At 47.6% G+C, this 14,449-nt stretch overlaps 1 protein-coding gene across 1 annotated transcript in view; it reads left to right on the top strand.

The window, feature by feature from the left end:
* LOC135054630 (gastrula zinc finger protein XlCGF26.1-like) overlaps positions 1-14,449 on the top strand; it is an 85,882-nt gene that overhangs the window by 65,300 nt on the left and 6,133 nt on the right. Inside the window, exons 5-7 of the mRNA XM_063957842.1 lie at positions 9,094-9,172; positions 9,291-9,386; positions 9,550-9,901. Of these exons, the coding sequence (XP_063813912.1) occupies positions 9,291-9,386; positions 9,550-9,901 (448 nt within the window). The 5' untranslated portion in view covers positions 9,094-9,172. The remainder of the gene's footprint in view (positions 1-9,093; positions 9,173-9,290; positions 9,387-9,549; positions 9,902-14,449) is intronic.

Here is a 14,449-nt window from a genome sequence, read left to right on the forward strand (position 1 = left end):
AGTAACAGGAGTAGTCCAGCACTACCCTGTTAGCAAACCAGCCGAGATTACAATAGGGCCTTTGCATACCAAGCATTCCTTTTTGCTGGCTGCATCTGCACCAACTAATCTCCTGGGAAGAGACTTACTATGTAAAATGGGTTGCGTCATTTATTGTACTCCTGAAGGTGTATTCTTGGACATTCCTGAGAATCACGCTCAGGAAGTACGAGACATGCTAGACTCCCCATCAAAATTAATGTCACATTCCATTATGACAAATAGGAATCCATCCCAAGTAGAAGAGATGACATCTCAGATACCAGAGTCGCTTTGGACAAAAGATGGACAGGACACTGGATTAATGGCAAACGTAGCTCCAGTAGTTGTGCAAGTAAAAGATGGTAGGATAGCTCCAAAAATCCCACAGTATCCTCTGAAGCCAGAGGTGGAGCTAGGAGTTTTTCCCGTAATAGAGCGCTTGCTACAACAGGGCATTCTAGTAAGAACGTCCAGCACAGCAAATAGTCCCATCTTCCCTGTTAAAAAGAGTGGGGGGAGGGGTTACAGGCTAGTGCAGGATCTAAGGGGGATTAACAAAATAGTTGAGAGTCAGTTCCCCGTAGTGCCTAATCCAGCTGTCATCCTAATGCAAATTCCTCCCACTGCCAAATTTTTCACTGTTATTGACCTCTGCTCCGCTTTCTTTTCGGTACCTCTGCACCCTGACAGCCAATATTTGTTTGCATTCACATACAGAGGAGTCCAATACACATGGACTCGGTTACCCCAAGGTTTCATAGACAGTCCAAGTATATTTTCTCAGGCTTTGCATGATTGTTTACAGTCTTTCCAACCGGGGAGTGGATCAGTGTTGATACAGTACGTAGATGATCTACTACTGTGTTCTGATTCATGGGAGGCATCCCTGAAGGATACGAAACAGCTCCTGTTTCATCTTTCAGACACAGGTCACAAGGTTTCCAAAGACAAGTTGCAATTATGCCAAGCTAAGGTAAAATATTTGGGACACTGTCTAACACAAGGACTGAGACACCTGACCGCTGATAGAATCCAAGCCATTAGAGACATGACACTGCCACAAACCCAGCAACAGATCAGGACGTTTTTAGGAATGTGTGGGTATTGCCGTAATTGGATCCCAGGGTTTTCCATATTGGCGCTACCTTTGCAGGAAATGGTCTCCTCAAACAAACCTGATCGGATTTCGCATACAGACGAATCCGAAACAGCATTTGAGAGACTCAAACAGTGTCTAACGCAGGCACCAGCACTAGGTATGCCAGACTATGGGAAACCCTTTGAACTATACGGAACAGAAAGTGCTGGGTGCGCAGCAGGTGTACTAACACAAAAACACGGTGATGCCAGCAGGCCAATTGCATACTACAGCGCTCAGCTAGATACGGTAGCGCGATCCCTCCCCACATGCTTGCGTAGCGTTGCGGCGATAGCATTGCTAGTGACAAAAAGCGAAGATGTTGTGCTAGGCCACAACCTCACAATCCATACACCGCATGCGGTATCTGCCTTATTGAATTCTGCCCAAACCAGACACGTCTCATCAGCAAGGTTTACAAGATGGGAATTGGCATTAATGGCCCCCGTAAACATCACCATAAGAAGATGCAGTGCATTAAACCCTGCAACATTTCTCCCAGGTGTGCCTGGTCAGGCACAAAGGGTGGAAGGTGAGAGTGATGGGGAAGGAGGATTTAATGCAAAGGAAGATACACATGATTGTATGGAATATTTGACCCAAAATTTTACCGCAAGACCTGACATCAGTGACAATCCACTAGAAGATGCAGAACTCACGTTCTACACGGACGGTAGTTGTCACAGACAGTCAGACTCGGGAGACTTGTGTACTGGATACGCAGTCGTAGATGACCAAGACACCATAGAAGCGGAACCGCTAGGCCCACCTCACTCAGCCCAGGTTGCTGAACTGGTCGCCCTAACCAGAGCATGTGAATTGGCTAAGGGTAAGTCAGCCAATATCTACACCGATTCTAGATATGCCTTCGGGGTAGTCCATGATTTCGGAGCGCTATGGCGTCTCAGAAATTTCATGACGGCAGCTGGTACACCGATAGCGCATGCAGCTCACATAAAAAGGCTTCTAACAGCGATACAGGAACCCGACAGAGTGGCTGTTATCAAATGTAAAGCACATACATATAGCCAAGACCCAGTATCCCTTGGTAACAGCCGAGCAGACGAAGCCGCAAAGCTTGCAGCTGCTACCCCCACACGGACAGACACCACACAGTTGATGGTATTTAATACCATCAACACACAGAAGTTGTGTGAGATGCAGAATTTGTGTTCCACACAGGAAAGAGCAGTCTGGAAGGCAAAGGGATATGGCCAGGAGTCCTCAGGGCTCTGGACGGATGGACATGGTAAACCAGTGGCCCCCAGGGCATACCTTCCATGTCTGGCTGAAGCAGCTCACGGGCTGACTCATCTAGGCAAGGAGGGGATGTGCAAATTGGTAAGAGCATACTGGTGCGCCCCAGGATTCTCCTCTCATGCGGGTAAAAGAGCAATGTCATGCCTTACCTGTCTGAGAAAGAATATTGGAAAAGCAATACCTACAGAACCATCCCATATCCCACCTGCCGGCGGCCCTTTCCAGGTAATACAAATTGACTTCATTCAATTGCCCCCATGTCGAAATTTGAAATATGTACTTGTCTGTATAGATGTTTTCTCGAATTGGGTCGAAGCTTTTCCAGCAGCTACAAATACCGCTATGTTTACAGCTAAGAAAATTGTGCAGGAATTTGTATGTAGATATGGTATCCCTAGAATCATTGAAAGTGATAGGGGTACCCATTTTACAGGTGATGTCTTTCAAGGAATGTGTAAGTTGATGGGAATTGATAGCAAGCTGCACACTCCGTACCGTCCACAGGCGAGTGCGAAGGTCGAAAGAGTGAACAGCACTATTAAAAATAAATTGAGTAAAGTAATGGCAGAGACAGGATTGACGTGGCCAGAAGCTTTACCCATTGTTTTGTATAGCATCAGAACCACTCCCAGGTCCCCTCTTAATCTGTCTCCTTTTGAAATTCTGTTTGGTCGACAACCGCACGTCATGATTAACCCTCAGGATGATTTGAAATGTAACAATGAAGTAACTGTAAAGTACTTGATTAACATGAGTAAGCAGTTGAGGAGTCAAAATGATAATCTGAAGTTGGTGATTCCTGATCTACCAGGTAGTAATTGTCATGACATTGAACCTGGGGATTATGTAAAGATACGAAATTTTCTACGCTCAGGTTGTCTTATTGATAGATGGGAAGGACCATACCAGGTCTTATTGACCAGCACCACAGCATTGAAGGTTGCTGAGAGAGAGACTTGGGTCCATTCATCCCACTGCAAGAAGGTTGCTGATCCCGAGAAGTCCCGTGATAAGGAACAGACGGTAGAGGTTGTATCACTGGAGTGTCTGTTCCAGGAGGACTGAGGCAGCACCTGAGCCTTGAAGACCGAAAGCAGTTGTCGACTCCCTTCTCCCTTTTATTGTTTTTCTCCACTTCCCAGCCCCTCTCCCTTAAGATTTCTTTTTCCCCCCTCTCATTCTTCTCTATTTCCTCCTCAAAGATGGACTTGCCCCAAGAGACTGTGATCCGGATTTTGATGTTAACCATGATGTTGACCAGAGCAGTCTGTTCCGGCGAGAGTACCATAGAGGTCGAGAGAGGTTCTGGAATGGGTTCCGATTATGATGATGGAGGTGTAGTTTTCCAAGATCAACCAAACCAACAAGCAAAGGCGAGTATCAGAAAACGATCCGATAGAAGAAATTGTGATGGATTGTTAGCTGAAGAAAATTGTATCTGTAGGCTCTGTGATAATCTGGTTGAAGATGGATGCATAAAGAAATGCCAATCTAGTTTTAATATCCATATAGACCGGCATCCATTGAGTGACTATCACTCTCTAGTGGGTAACGTGTTAAACCAAACAGATTGTTGGGTATGCTCTCAAGTACCTCAGGGTCACAGTAAATCAGGGCTAGTACCATTTCCTTTAACGTTAGGGGAGGTACTTGAGCTAAGTGGTGGGAGACCGGTGGACCGGAGGTTTAACATCTCCAGCCCTCCTAGTTTGAAGCTCCACCAATACCATGTGGATAGGTCCCTCCTATGTTTCAACATCTCCAATCCCAGAAAACCGGGAATTTGGGAAGTGTCGTGGAGCAACCTTACCATGACCTTTTCACACAGAGCAGATAGAATGCCTACAGATACAGAGCTCGTACGCCACATAGCCAGTAGAGGAAAATCTTTCCGGTATCGATATACCTTAGGAAATAGGATTACTAGAGTTGGAGAGGTATCACCAGGATACTGTGCACATATCGTACAAACCGATACGTGCATTAGGCAGATGGAAGAATTAGGGTCAGGAGATTTCACCTGGAAGGTTTGTAACATGGTCATGTCCTTCTCCGTCCCATATGTTCTCCCCGATGATGCATATTTCATATGCGGGAGAAAGGCGTACAAGTGGCTTGCCCCAAACTCTGAAGGATTGTGTTATATTGGAAAAGTATTGCCTGAAGTGATGACTGTTACACATGACAAAATGAAGGACATACACCGTGGTGCCCAAGCTCCTTATACTCACACTCATTACGAGCACCGAGTTAAAAGACAACTGTCAGAAAGGTTAGAGCATCCGGCCTCTGATCTTATCCATGAATCCACCGGGATTCAGGTTCTGGTAGCGTTAGATTTCACTCGCACCGCTCGAGGTGTGATGAATTATAGATACATTTCCGCACTCGCCAATTTGTTAGATAATATCACTGAAATGTATGATGACACGTTTAGATACACTGGAAGAGAACTTCAAGCTTACAAAACAGAACTAGTTCAGCATAGGATGGTTCTTAATTATCTTACAGCAGTAACAGGCGGATATTGTGTTACATTGGCAACACAGTACGGCATAAAGTGTTGCACGTATATCACAAATAGCACCGAGGATCCGGTAGAGGTCATAGACCAAAAGATGGACGATATTCTCCAATTGAAGTGGGAATTTCGTCGAAAACACAATCTCACCCTTGCTGCTGTAGGTAATGAGCTGACTGGTTGGGTGTCATGGTTGAACCCGCGAAATTGGTTCTCCGGTTTGGGAGACTGGGCTCAAGGAGTCATAATGGATGTTGGAAAGTTTCTACTATGTATCTTGGGTGTCGTTATATCGATTGGATTGATATTTAGATGCGGGCAGGCTTTAATGAGGTGCAAGCAAAGTACAAAAGTGATGAGCTTGAGGAGCGAGGAAACTGTAATTAACCTGGATTTGATTTATGACCCAATGATAGAAACCAGAATGTGATGAAAATGCGATTATACGGTCCGTTTCTTTCACCTGTTTTTCTGCTTTTCTCCAAGATACAAAGACCCCCTTGGACGAGGAAGCTGACGAGACGAGATGTATACAGACAACGGATTGACCAAAGAAGAAGATTTGACAACTTTAAATATGGACACTTGATGAACTTTGCCATGGATCCCCAGTTTCCCTAGTACTTTTAAACTCACGCTAGCCCAACATTTTTTGTAAATCTGATGGCTCAGACAAAGCTATTTGCTCATGCCCAAGGAGCAATACAGCGCAAAGAAGACGACTCTCAACAGATACCGAACACAACTTCAACAACAGATGTACATTTCCCTGACATAGAATATCATTGCATTTTTCGTAAGTGTTCTTTATCTTCATCTCTACAACCCCCAGGTAACGACACACATAGACGATAGGGAATACAGGCACAGATATCAGCAACCACATACCTCCCCCATTCATGTATCATCAACTAAAATGTGCATCCCCATTTTGTTACAACCACAGCCGAAATGAGCTCGGTAGAGTTTGACAGCCCATCCACAGACCTGTACCACAGGATAAGAAGGAATTCAAATGTATACTTCGCAATACCTCGAAGCTTGATTTACCACACGTACGGCACGATGATACATGACCCTCCAAACATGGACTCATACACACATGCTTCTACTTTCTCACTAGGTCATACCCTTTTCACACCTACTCCTCTCTTCTTCCTTACCCCACCATGGAAATCAATTAACCCCTGACTTACATTTTTCTCCTTAAAGGTTTTGTGGCAGTTATTATTGACTGCCAAAGGGTGGACTGTCAAAGTCAGAAAAATGTCTCAATGCACGTTGCCATATTTGCACCGCACACTGGTCCGCGCTGCGCGTGCGTACGCTCTCCCGTGGAGGCGCATACCCGCAATAGCGTGCACTCGCAGGCGCGGTATGCGCATTTACGGTAGAGTTTATGTGGTCGTAGCGTGCGACTCATTCGTTACATATTTTCACAATTAATGTAGTTTATAGATCATGGTCCCTTTGATAGATTCTGAAAGTTTGGTTAAAATACAATGTCCCAGAGCTGAGGAATCCCTCTTTATATCGTACGAAGGGTCTAACAGGAATCATACAGCAGTGTTTGGTACCCATCGGAAGAGTATTTAATTAGCAATATTCCGGTGTTGGTTTGGAGCGTATTAATCGCTCGTGCGAATAGTTATGGACATAAGAAGTTTATGTCCATTTCTATTATTTACCCATACTCAGGTATGCGGCGGGAAACCCAGTTTCCCACCCACCTGAGCTGTTGGAAATCGTCACAGCCCACCTGTATGAATCACCCTATGACCTTTTGTTATGATGCAGGGCCGAATTCCTTCGGCCAATGGACAATGGGATTGTAGGACCAGGAGATTGCATTGTGTGTGGGGCATAAATAGGCAGGCCGACCACATCCAGCTCTCACTCTCTCATCAACGGTTATCTGCTGATAGCCGGGAGCTGGATATCGAGGCGCAGGCGACCATACCCTTTGTGCGTAAGTTTCTCTCCGTAATCATTGTCTTTCTGTGAGCCAATTTCTCTCTCTCTCTCTATCTCTCTCTCTCCTCTTTTCTCTTATATCTCTCATAGTATTATAGTATTGTACTGTATTGCATTTAGGTCAGTGTAGTATTGTCTTTTTGTATTTATTGTTTAGTTCTGTGGTTAGGAAGTCCTTGTTATATTGTAGTGTATCATTTGTACTGTTATCCCCTTTTACAAGTATATTAGATAAAATACAGTTAATAGGCTTTGGAACCTAAACCAGTACCTGTGTATTTTCTATAGTGTTAAGTGTTCACTTGAGCGTCGGTGACGCTCAAGCAGCTTTGTAGTTAGTCAGGTTACACAAGGTTGCACTTACACCCTGTACTCACATTAAGGTATTCAGTGTATTTCATTGGTATAAGGTTTTAACATAAAGGTATAGTGTTGTGAGCGTCTGCATCGCTGGTGACCTCCTCGTGGTCTCGAGCGTAAGCTACGCCATAGCGAATCATTACCCTAGACATAACCAATTAACGTGTCCTGTGATCACTGGGCCGTGAGCGAACGTGACGCTTGAGCGTCTCGCCTACGGCTGAGCGATCGTTACGCAACTAGCGTACCATTACGGTACTTCTTAAGCAAACAGCGTACAGTGTTCTTAGCTTCATAAAGGGTTGTTATACGACAAAGGAATTTAGCATTGTCAACAGTAACACCAGGGGACGTGTCTGGGTGATGACTGGAGAGGTGACTGCTGGGAATGGGACATTATACAGTAACACCAGGGGACGTGTCTGAGTGATGACTGGAGAGGTGACTGCTGGGAATGGGACATTATACAGTAACACCGGGGGATGTGTCTGGGTGATGACTGGAGAGGTGACTGCTGGGAATGGGACATTATACAGTAACACCAGGGGACGTGTCTGGGTGATGACTGGAGAGGCGACTGCTGGGAATGGGACATTATACAGTAACACCGGGGGACGTGTCTGGGTGATGACTGGAGAGGTGACTGCTGGGAATGGGACATTATACAGTAACACCGGGGGATGTGTCTGGGTGATGACTGGAGAGGTGACTGCTGGGAATGGGACATTATACAGTAACACCAGGGGACGTGTCTGGGTGATGACTGGAGAGGTGACTGCTGGGAATGGGACATTATACAGTAACACCAGGGGACGTGTCTGGGTGATGACTGGAGAGGTGACTCCTGGGAATGGGTCATTATACAGTAACACCAGGGGACGTGTGTGGGTGATGACTGGAGAGGTGACTGCTGGGAATGGGGCATTATACAGTAACACCAGGGAACGTGTCTGGGTGATGACTGGAGAGGTGACTGCTGGGAATGGGACATTATACAGTAACACCAGGGGACGTGTCTGGGTGATGACTGGAGAGGTGACTGCTGGGAATGGGGCATTATACAGTAACACCAGGGGGCATGTCTGGGTGATGACTGGTGAGGTGACTGCTGGGAATGGGGCATTATACAGTAACACCAGGGGGCATGTCTGGGTGATGACTGGTGAGGTGACTGCTGGGAATGGGACATTATACAGTAACACCAGGAGACGTGTCTGGCTGATGACTGGAGAGGTGACTGCTGGGAATGGGGCATTATACAGTAACACCAGGGAACGTGTCTGGGTGATGACTGGAGAGGTGACTGCTGGGAATGGGACATTATACAGTAACACCAGGGGACGTGTCAGGGTGATGACTGGAGAGGTGACTGCTGGGATTGGGGCATTATACAGTAACACCAGGGGGCGTGTCTGGCTGATGACTGGAGAGGTGACTGCTGGGAATGGGACATTATACAGTAACACCAGGGAATGTGTCTGGATGATGACTGGAGAGGTGACTGCTGTGAATGGTCCATTATACAGTAACACCAGGGGACGTGTCTGGGTGATGACTGGAGAGGTGATTGCTGGGAATGGGACATTATACAGTAACACTAGGGGATGTGTCCGGGTGATGACTGAAGAGGTGACTGCTGGGAATGGGACACTATACAGTAACACCAAGGGATGTGTCTGGGTGATGACCGGAGAGGTGACTGCTGGGAATGGGACATTATACAGTAACACCAGGGGACGTGTCTGGGTGATGTCTGTATCATTGTGTGTGTCAGGTTCCTTTAAGGTGTCAAGATGTCACTGTTTATCTCTCCATGCAGGAGGGGGAGTATATAGAAGAACACAGGGGTCTGTACATGGACGTGATGACGGAAAATCACCGGCCTCTCACATCACTGGGTAAGAGGAGACTGTCATGTATTGTACAGGGGAGAGCAGGTATGGGGGCCCCTATATACACACATCATCTGATAATCACATATATACACTGTACTCAGTCCCTGTGTGTCTCCTACAGATGGACCCAGTAACAGATACCCCAGAGAGATGTCACCGTCCTCTGTATTCCCAGGATTGTACAGAGGAGAATCACAGGATCCCACAGGAGCATCAGGTAGGTGGGATTTAGGGTCTTAACAATAAACTCGGACTTCAGTACATATGGCCTCTGGTCTCATTAAGTACCAAAGTGACTGTCACTATATGATGTGTAATTCTACTGCTTAACTCAATGACCGTTATTAGTAAGATGTTATTTTAATGTTTTTTTGTATTAGGAGGAATATATTACTTATTTTAAGATAGAAGATAAAGAGAGGGAAGAAGAGACGTATGTGACTGATATGAAGGCAGAAGATACAGAGGGAGAAGAAGAGACGTATGTGACTGATACGAAGGCAGAAGATATAGAGGGAGAAGAAGAGACGTATGTGACTGATATGAAGGCAGAAGATATAGAGGGAGAAGAAGAGACGTATGTGACTGATATGAGGGCAGAAGATATAGAGGGAGAAGAAGAGATGTATGTGACTGATATGAGGGCAGAAGATACAGAGGACGAAGAAGAGACGTATGTGAGGGGTAATCAGCAGTGTAAGGAGGAGGAAATCCCTACAGATATCAGCACAGGTGAGTAGTAATCACATTTCTCTTACGTCCTAGAGGATGCTGGGGACTCCAAAAGGACCATGGGGATATAGACGGGATCCGCAGGAGCTTGGGCACACTAAAAAAACTTAAGACTGGGTGTGAACTGGCTCCTCCCTCTATGCCCCTCCTCCAGACCTCAGTTAGACTTTGTGCCCAGGAGTGACTGGATGCACACTAGGGGAGCTCCACAGAGTTTCTCTAGAAAATACTTTTGTTAGGTTTTTTATTTTCAGGGAGACCTGCTGGCTACAGGCTCCCTGCAGCGTGGGAGTGAGGGGAGAGAAGCAGGACCTACTTCTGTGAGTTTCAAGGCTCTGCTTCTCGGCTACTGGACACCATTAGCTCCAGAGGGTTCGATCACTTGGTGCACCTAGCTGCTTGTTCCCGGAGCCACGCCGTCACCCCCCTCACAGAGCCAGAAGAAAGAAGTCGGGTGAGTATGAGAAGATCAGAAGACTTCAGAACGGCAGAAGACTTCAGTAACGGAAGGTACAGCACAGCGGTAACGCTGTGCTCCATGCTCCCACACACATCACCAACGATATTCACTGGGTGCAGGGCGCTGGGGGGGGGGGCGCCCTGGGCAGCATGTTACTGGAGCTTGTTTGGGGCGGCAGAAAGATTGTGGGTGCCTCGGCACCGTGTACAGACCCCCGCCTGCATTTTTACTCAGTTTTGAATTTGGCGGGCCGAAGCGCTCCGGGAAGGGGGCGGAGCTTCGTCCCGCAGCTCACGGCGCCATTTTCCCTGTTACACGCGGCTGAGGGATAGACGCTGGCGGGACCTCCACGCTTCTCCAAGTAACGGGGGGAGGCATTTTCAGAGGGGGGCCGCAGTGTTGTGCTTAATAGTGGCATAAGGCAGCGCTGGGTACATATATCGTTTTTGCGATATATGGGCGCTGGGGGGTGAGCTGGCATACTCCCTCTGTGTCCTCTATCTGGGCTTTATTTGTAGGCCTGTCACCTAGCAGGGACGTTCTGTGTGTTGTGGTGTGTCGGTACTACGTGTCGGCATGTCTGAGGCTGAAGGTTATTCACCGGAGGAGGTTATTGGGGGAGCGGATGCGGGGCTAGAGTTGGGACTGTCGACGCAGCCGACACCTGATTTGCTTACATTGTTCAGTACGATAAACTCGAATGTAGCTTCCTTATCAAAGAGGTTAGATAAGTCTGAGGCACAGACACAGGTGTGGAAAAAGTCCATGGAAGAGGCTTTGTCTCAGGTACAGACCCCATCCGGGTCGCAAAAGAGGCCATTTACTCAAGTGGTAGATACTGATACCGACACGGACTCTGATTCCGACGTCGATTTCACTGAAGCAGCGTTACATCCACGTTTAGTTAAGAGTATTCAGTACATGATTGTGGCTATAAAAGATGTTTTACACATTTCTGATGAACCTGCGGTTCAGGAAACAAGGATTTGCTTGTTCAAGGGAAAAAAACCTAAGGTAAAATTTCCCCCCTTTCATGAAATGAATACTCTTTTTGAAAAGGCTTGGGAGTCGCCGGATAAGAAATGGCAGATTCCCAAGAGAATTTACATGGCGTATCCGTTCCCCTCTGAGGACAGGGAAAAATGGGAGTCCTCTCCAAATGTTGACAAGGCTCTATCTCGTTTGTCTAAGAAGGTGGGGCTTCCGTCTCCTGACACGGCAGCTCTCAAAGATCCGGCGGACCGCAAGCTGGAGACGTCTTTGAAGTCCATTTTCGCTAATTCGGGTGTATTGCTCAGACCCGCTGTGACGTCGGTATGGGTGAGTAGTGCTATTGCTAAATGGGCTGAGAATTTAGCTGCTGATATGGATACCCTTGATAAAGATAATGTCCTTCTAACTCTTGGTTATATTAAGGACGCGGCATATTACATAAAAGATGCGGCGAGGGACATCTGTCTCTTGGGTTCAAGAACCAATGCCATGTCGATATCAGCCAGGAGGGCCCTGTGGATCCATCAATGGAACGCTGATGCCGACTCCAAGAGGGCTATGGAAGCGCTACCTTTCAAAGGTACTGTCTTGTTTGGGGACGGCTTGGCTGACCTGGTCTCGACCGCGACTGCGGGTAAGTCCTCTTTTCTTCCTTATGTTCCCACACAACAGAAAAAGGCACCACATCAGCACATGCAGTCCTTTCGTCACAATAAATACAGGCGTGGAAAAGGCTCGTCCTTCCTCGCTTCAAAAGGTAGAGGAAGGGGAAGGAAACCTTCTGCAGGTTCGGGCGCCCAGGACCAAAAGTCCTCCCCTGCTGCTACCAAGTCCACCGCATGACGCTGGGGCTTCCCTGGGGGAGTCCGAACCGGTGGGGGGCCGTCTACGAATTTTCAGTCATGTCTGGATTCAATCAGGCCTGGATCCCTGGGTACTAGAGATCGTGTCTCAGGGATACAAACTGGAGTTTCAGGAGATGCCCCCTCAGCGGTTCTTCATTTCGGCATTACCAGTAGTTCTTCCGGACAGGGAGGTAGTGCTAGCAGCGATTCAAAAACTGTGTCTACAGAGGGTCATTATTCCCGTTCCCTCGTCTCAGCGGGGGGAGGGGTTCTACTCGAGCCTCTTTGTTGTGCCGAAACCGGACGGTTCGGTCAGACCAATTCTAAATCTGAAATCCCTCAATCCATACTTGAAAGTTTTCAAGTTCAATATGGAATCCCTTCGAGCTGTGATCTCCAGCCTAGAAGGGGGGGATTTTATGGCGTCAGTCGACATAAAGGATGCCTACTTACATGTCCCGATATATCCTCCGCATCAGGCTTTCCTCAGGTTTGCGATACAGGATTCTCGTTACCAATTTCAGACGTTGCCGTTTGGGCTTTCCACGGCTCCGAGGATTTTCACCAAGGTCATGGCGGAAATGATGGTTCTTCTTCGCAAACAAGGGGTTTTAATTATCCCGTACTTCTCCTGATAAAGGCGAGGTCCAAGGAACGATTGCTGAAAAGTGTAGAGTTGTCTCTATCGGTTCTGTGACAACACGGATGGGTCCTCAATTTGCCGAAATCCCAGTTGATTCCGACCACTCGGCGTACTTTTCTGGGCATGATTCTGGACACGGAGTTACAGAAGGTATTCCTTCCAGAAGAAAAGGCTCTGGAATTGCAGACGATGGTCAGAGAACTTCTGAAGCCGTCAAGTGTGTCGATCCATCATTGTACTCGGGTTCTGGGGAAGATGGTTGCGGCGTACGAGCCATTCCATACGGCAGATTTCACGCCCGCGTGTTTCAGTGGGACTTGCTGAGCAAATGGTCCAAGTCTCATCTACACATTCACCGGAAGATAAGTCTATCTCCCAGAGCCAGAATGTCTCTCCTGTGGTGGCTACAAACTCATCACCTCCTGGGGGGACGCCGATTCGGTATCCAGGAGTGGGTACTTCTGACAACAGATGCAAGTCTCCGGGGCTGGGGCGCAGTCACCCAAGGAAGAAATTTCCAGGGAAAATGGTCGCTCCAGGAAGCCTGTCTCCACATAAATGTTCTAGAGTTAAGATTCATTTACAACGGCCTGCTCCAAGCAAGAAGTCTTCTTCAGGGTCGACCGGTCCTGGTACAGTCAGACAACATCACAGCGGTGGCCCATATAAACCGGCAAGGTGGAATGAGGAGCAGAGCGGCAATGGCGGAGGCCACAAAGATACTTCGCTGGGCGGAACAACACGTCCGCGCACTGTCAGCAATTTTCCTACCGGGGGTGGACAACTGGGAAGCGGATTTCCTCAGCAGACACGACCTCCATCCGGGAGAGTGAGCTCTGCACCAAGAGGTTTTTGCAGAAGTGACAAGACGCTGGGGAATTCCGTTGATAGACATGATGGCGTCTCGACTCAACAAGAAGCTCCCGAGGTATTGTTCCAGGTCAAGGGACCCACAAGCCACGGCGGTGGACGCCCTGGTGTCTCCGTGGGTTTTCCAGTCTGTGTATGTGTTCCCTCCTCTTACTCTCATTCCAAAGGTGCTGGGGATCATTCGTCGAGCAAGGGTTCAGGCGATTCTCGTCGTTCCAGACTGGCCAAGAAGGGCCTGGTACCCGGATCTTCAGGACTTACTGGTGGAAGATCCTTGGCCGCTTCCTCTAAGAGAGGATCTGTTGTTACAGGGTCCATGCGCGTTTCCGGACTTACCGCGGCTGCGTTTGACGGCATGGAGGTTGAGCGCCAGATCTTAGCTCGTAAGGGTATTCCCAGGGAGGTCATTCCAACTCTCATTAAGGCTAGGAAAGAGGTTACGGCGAAACACTATCACCGTATCTGGAGGAAATATGTTTCCTGGTGTGAGGTTAAAAAGTCTCCTGCGGAGTATTTTCACTTGGGTCGTTTTCTCCACTTTTTACAGGCGGGTGTAGATGCAGGCCTGAAATTGGGTTCCATCAAAGTGCAAATTTCGGCTTTGTCTATTTTCTTTCAAAAAGAGTTAGCTGCCCTCCCAGAGGTTCAGACTTTTGTGAAGGATGTAATGCGTATCAATCCACCGTTTGTACCGCCTGTAGCGCCATGGGACTTTGATGTCGTCTTGCGGTTCCTCA

The sequence above is a fragment of the Pseudophryne corroboree genome, chromosome 3 (genome assembly GCF_028390025.1).
Source record: "Pseudophryne corroboree isolate aPseCor3 chromosome 3, aPseCor3.hap2, whole genome shotgun sequence".
NCBI classification, from domain to species: domain Eukaryota; kingdom Metazoa; phylum Chordata; class Amphibia; order Anura; family Myobatrachidae; genus Pseudophryne; species Pseudophryne corroboree.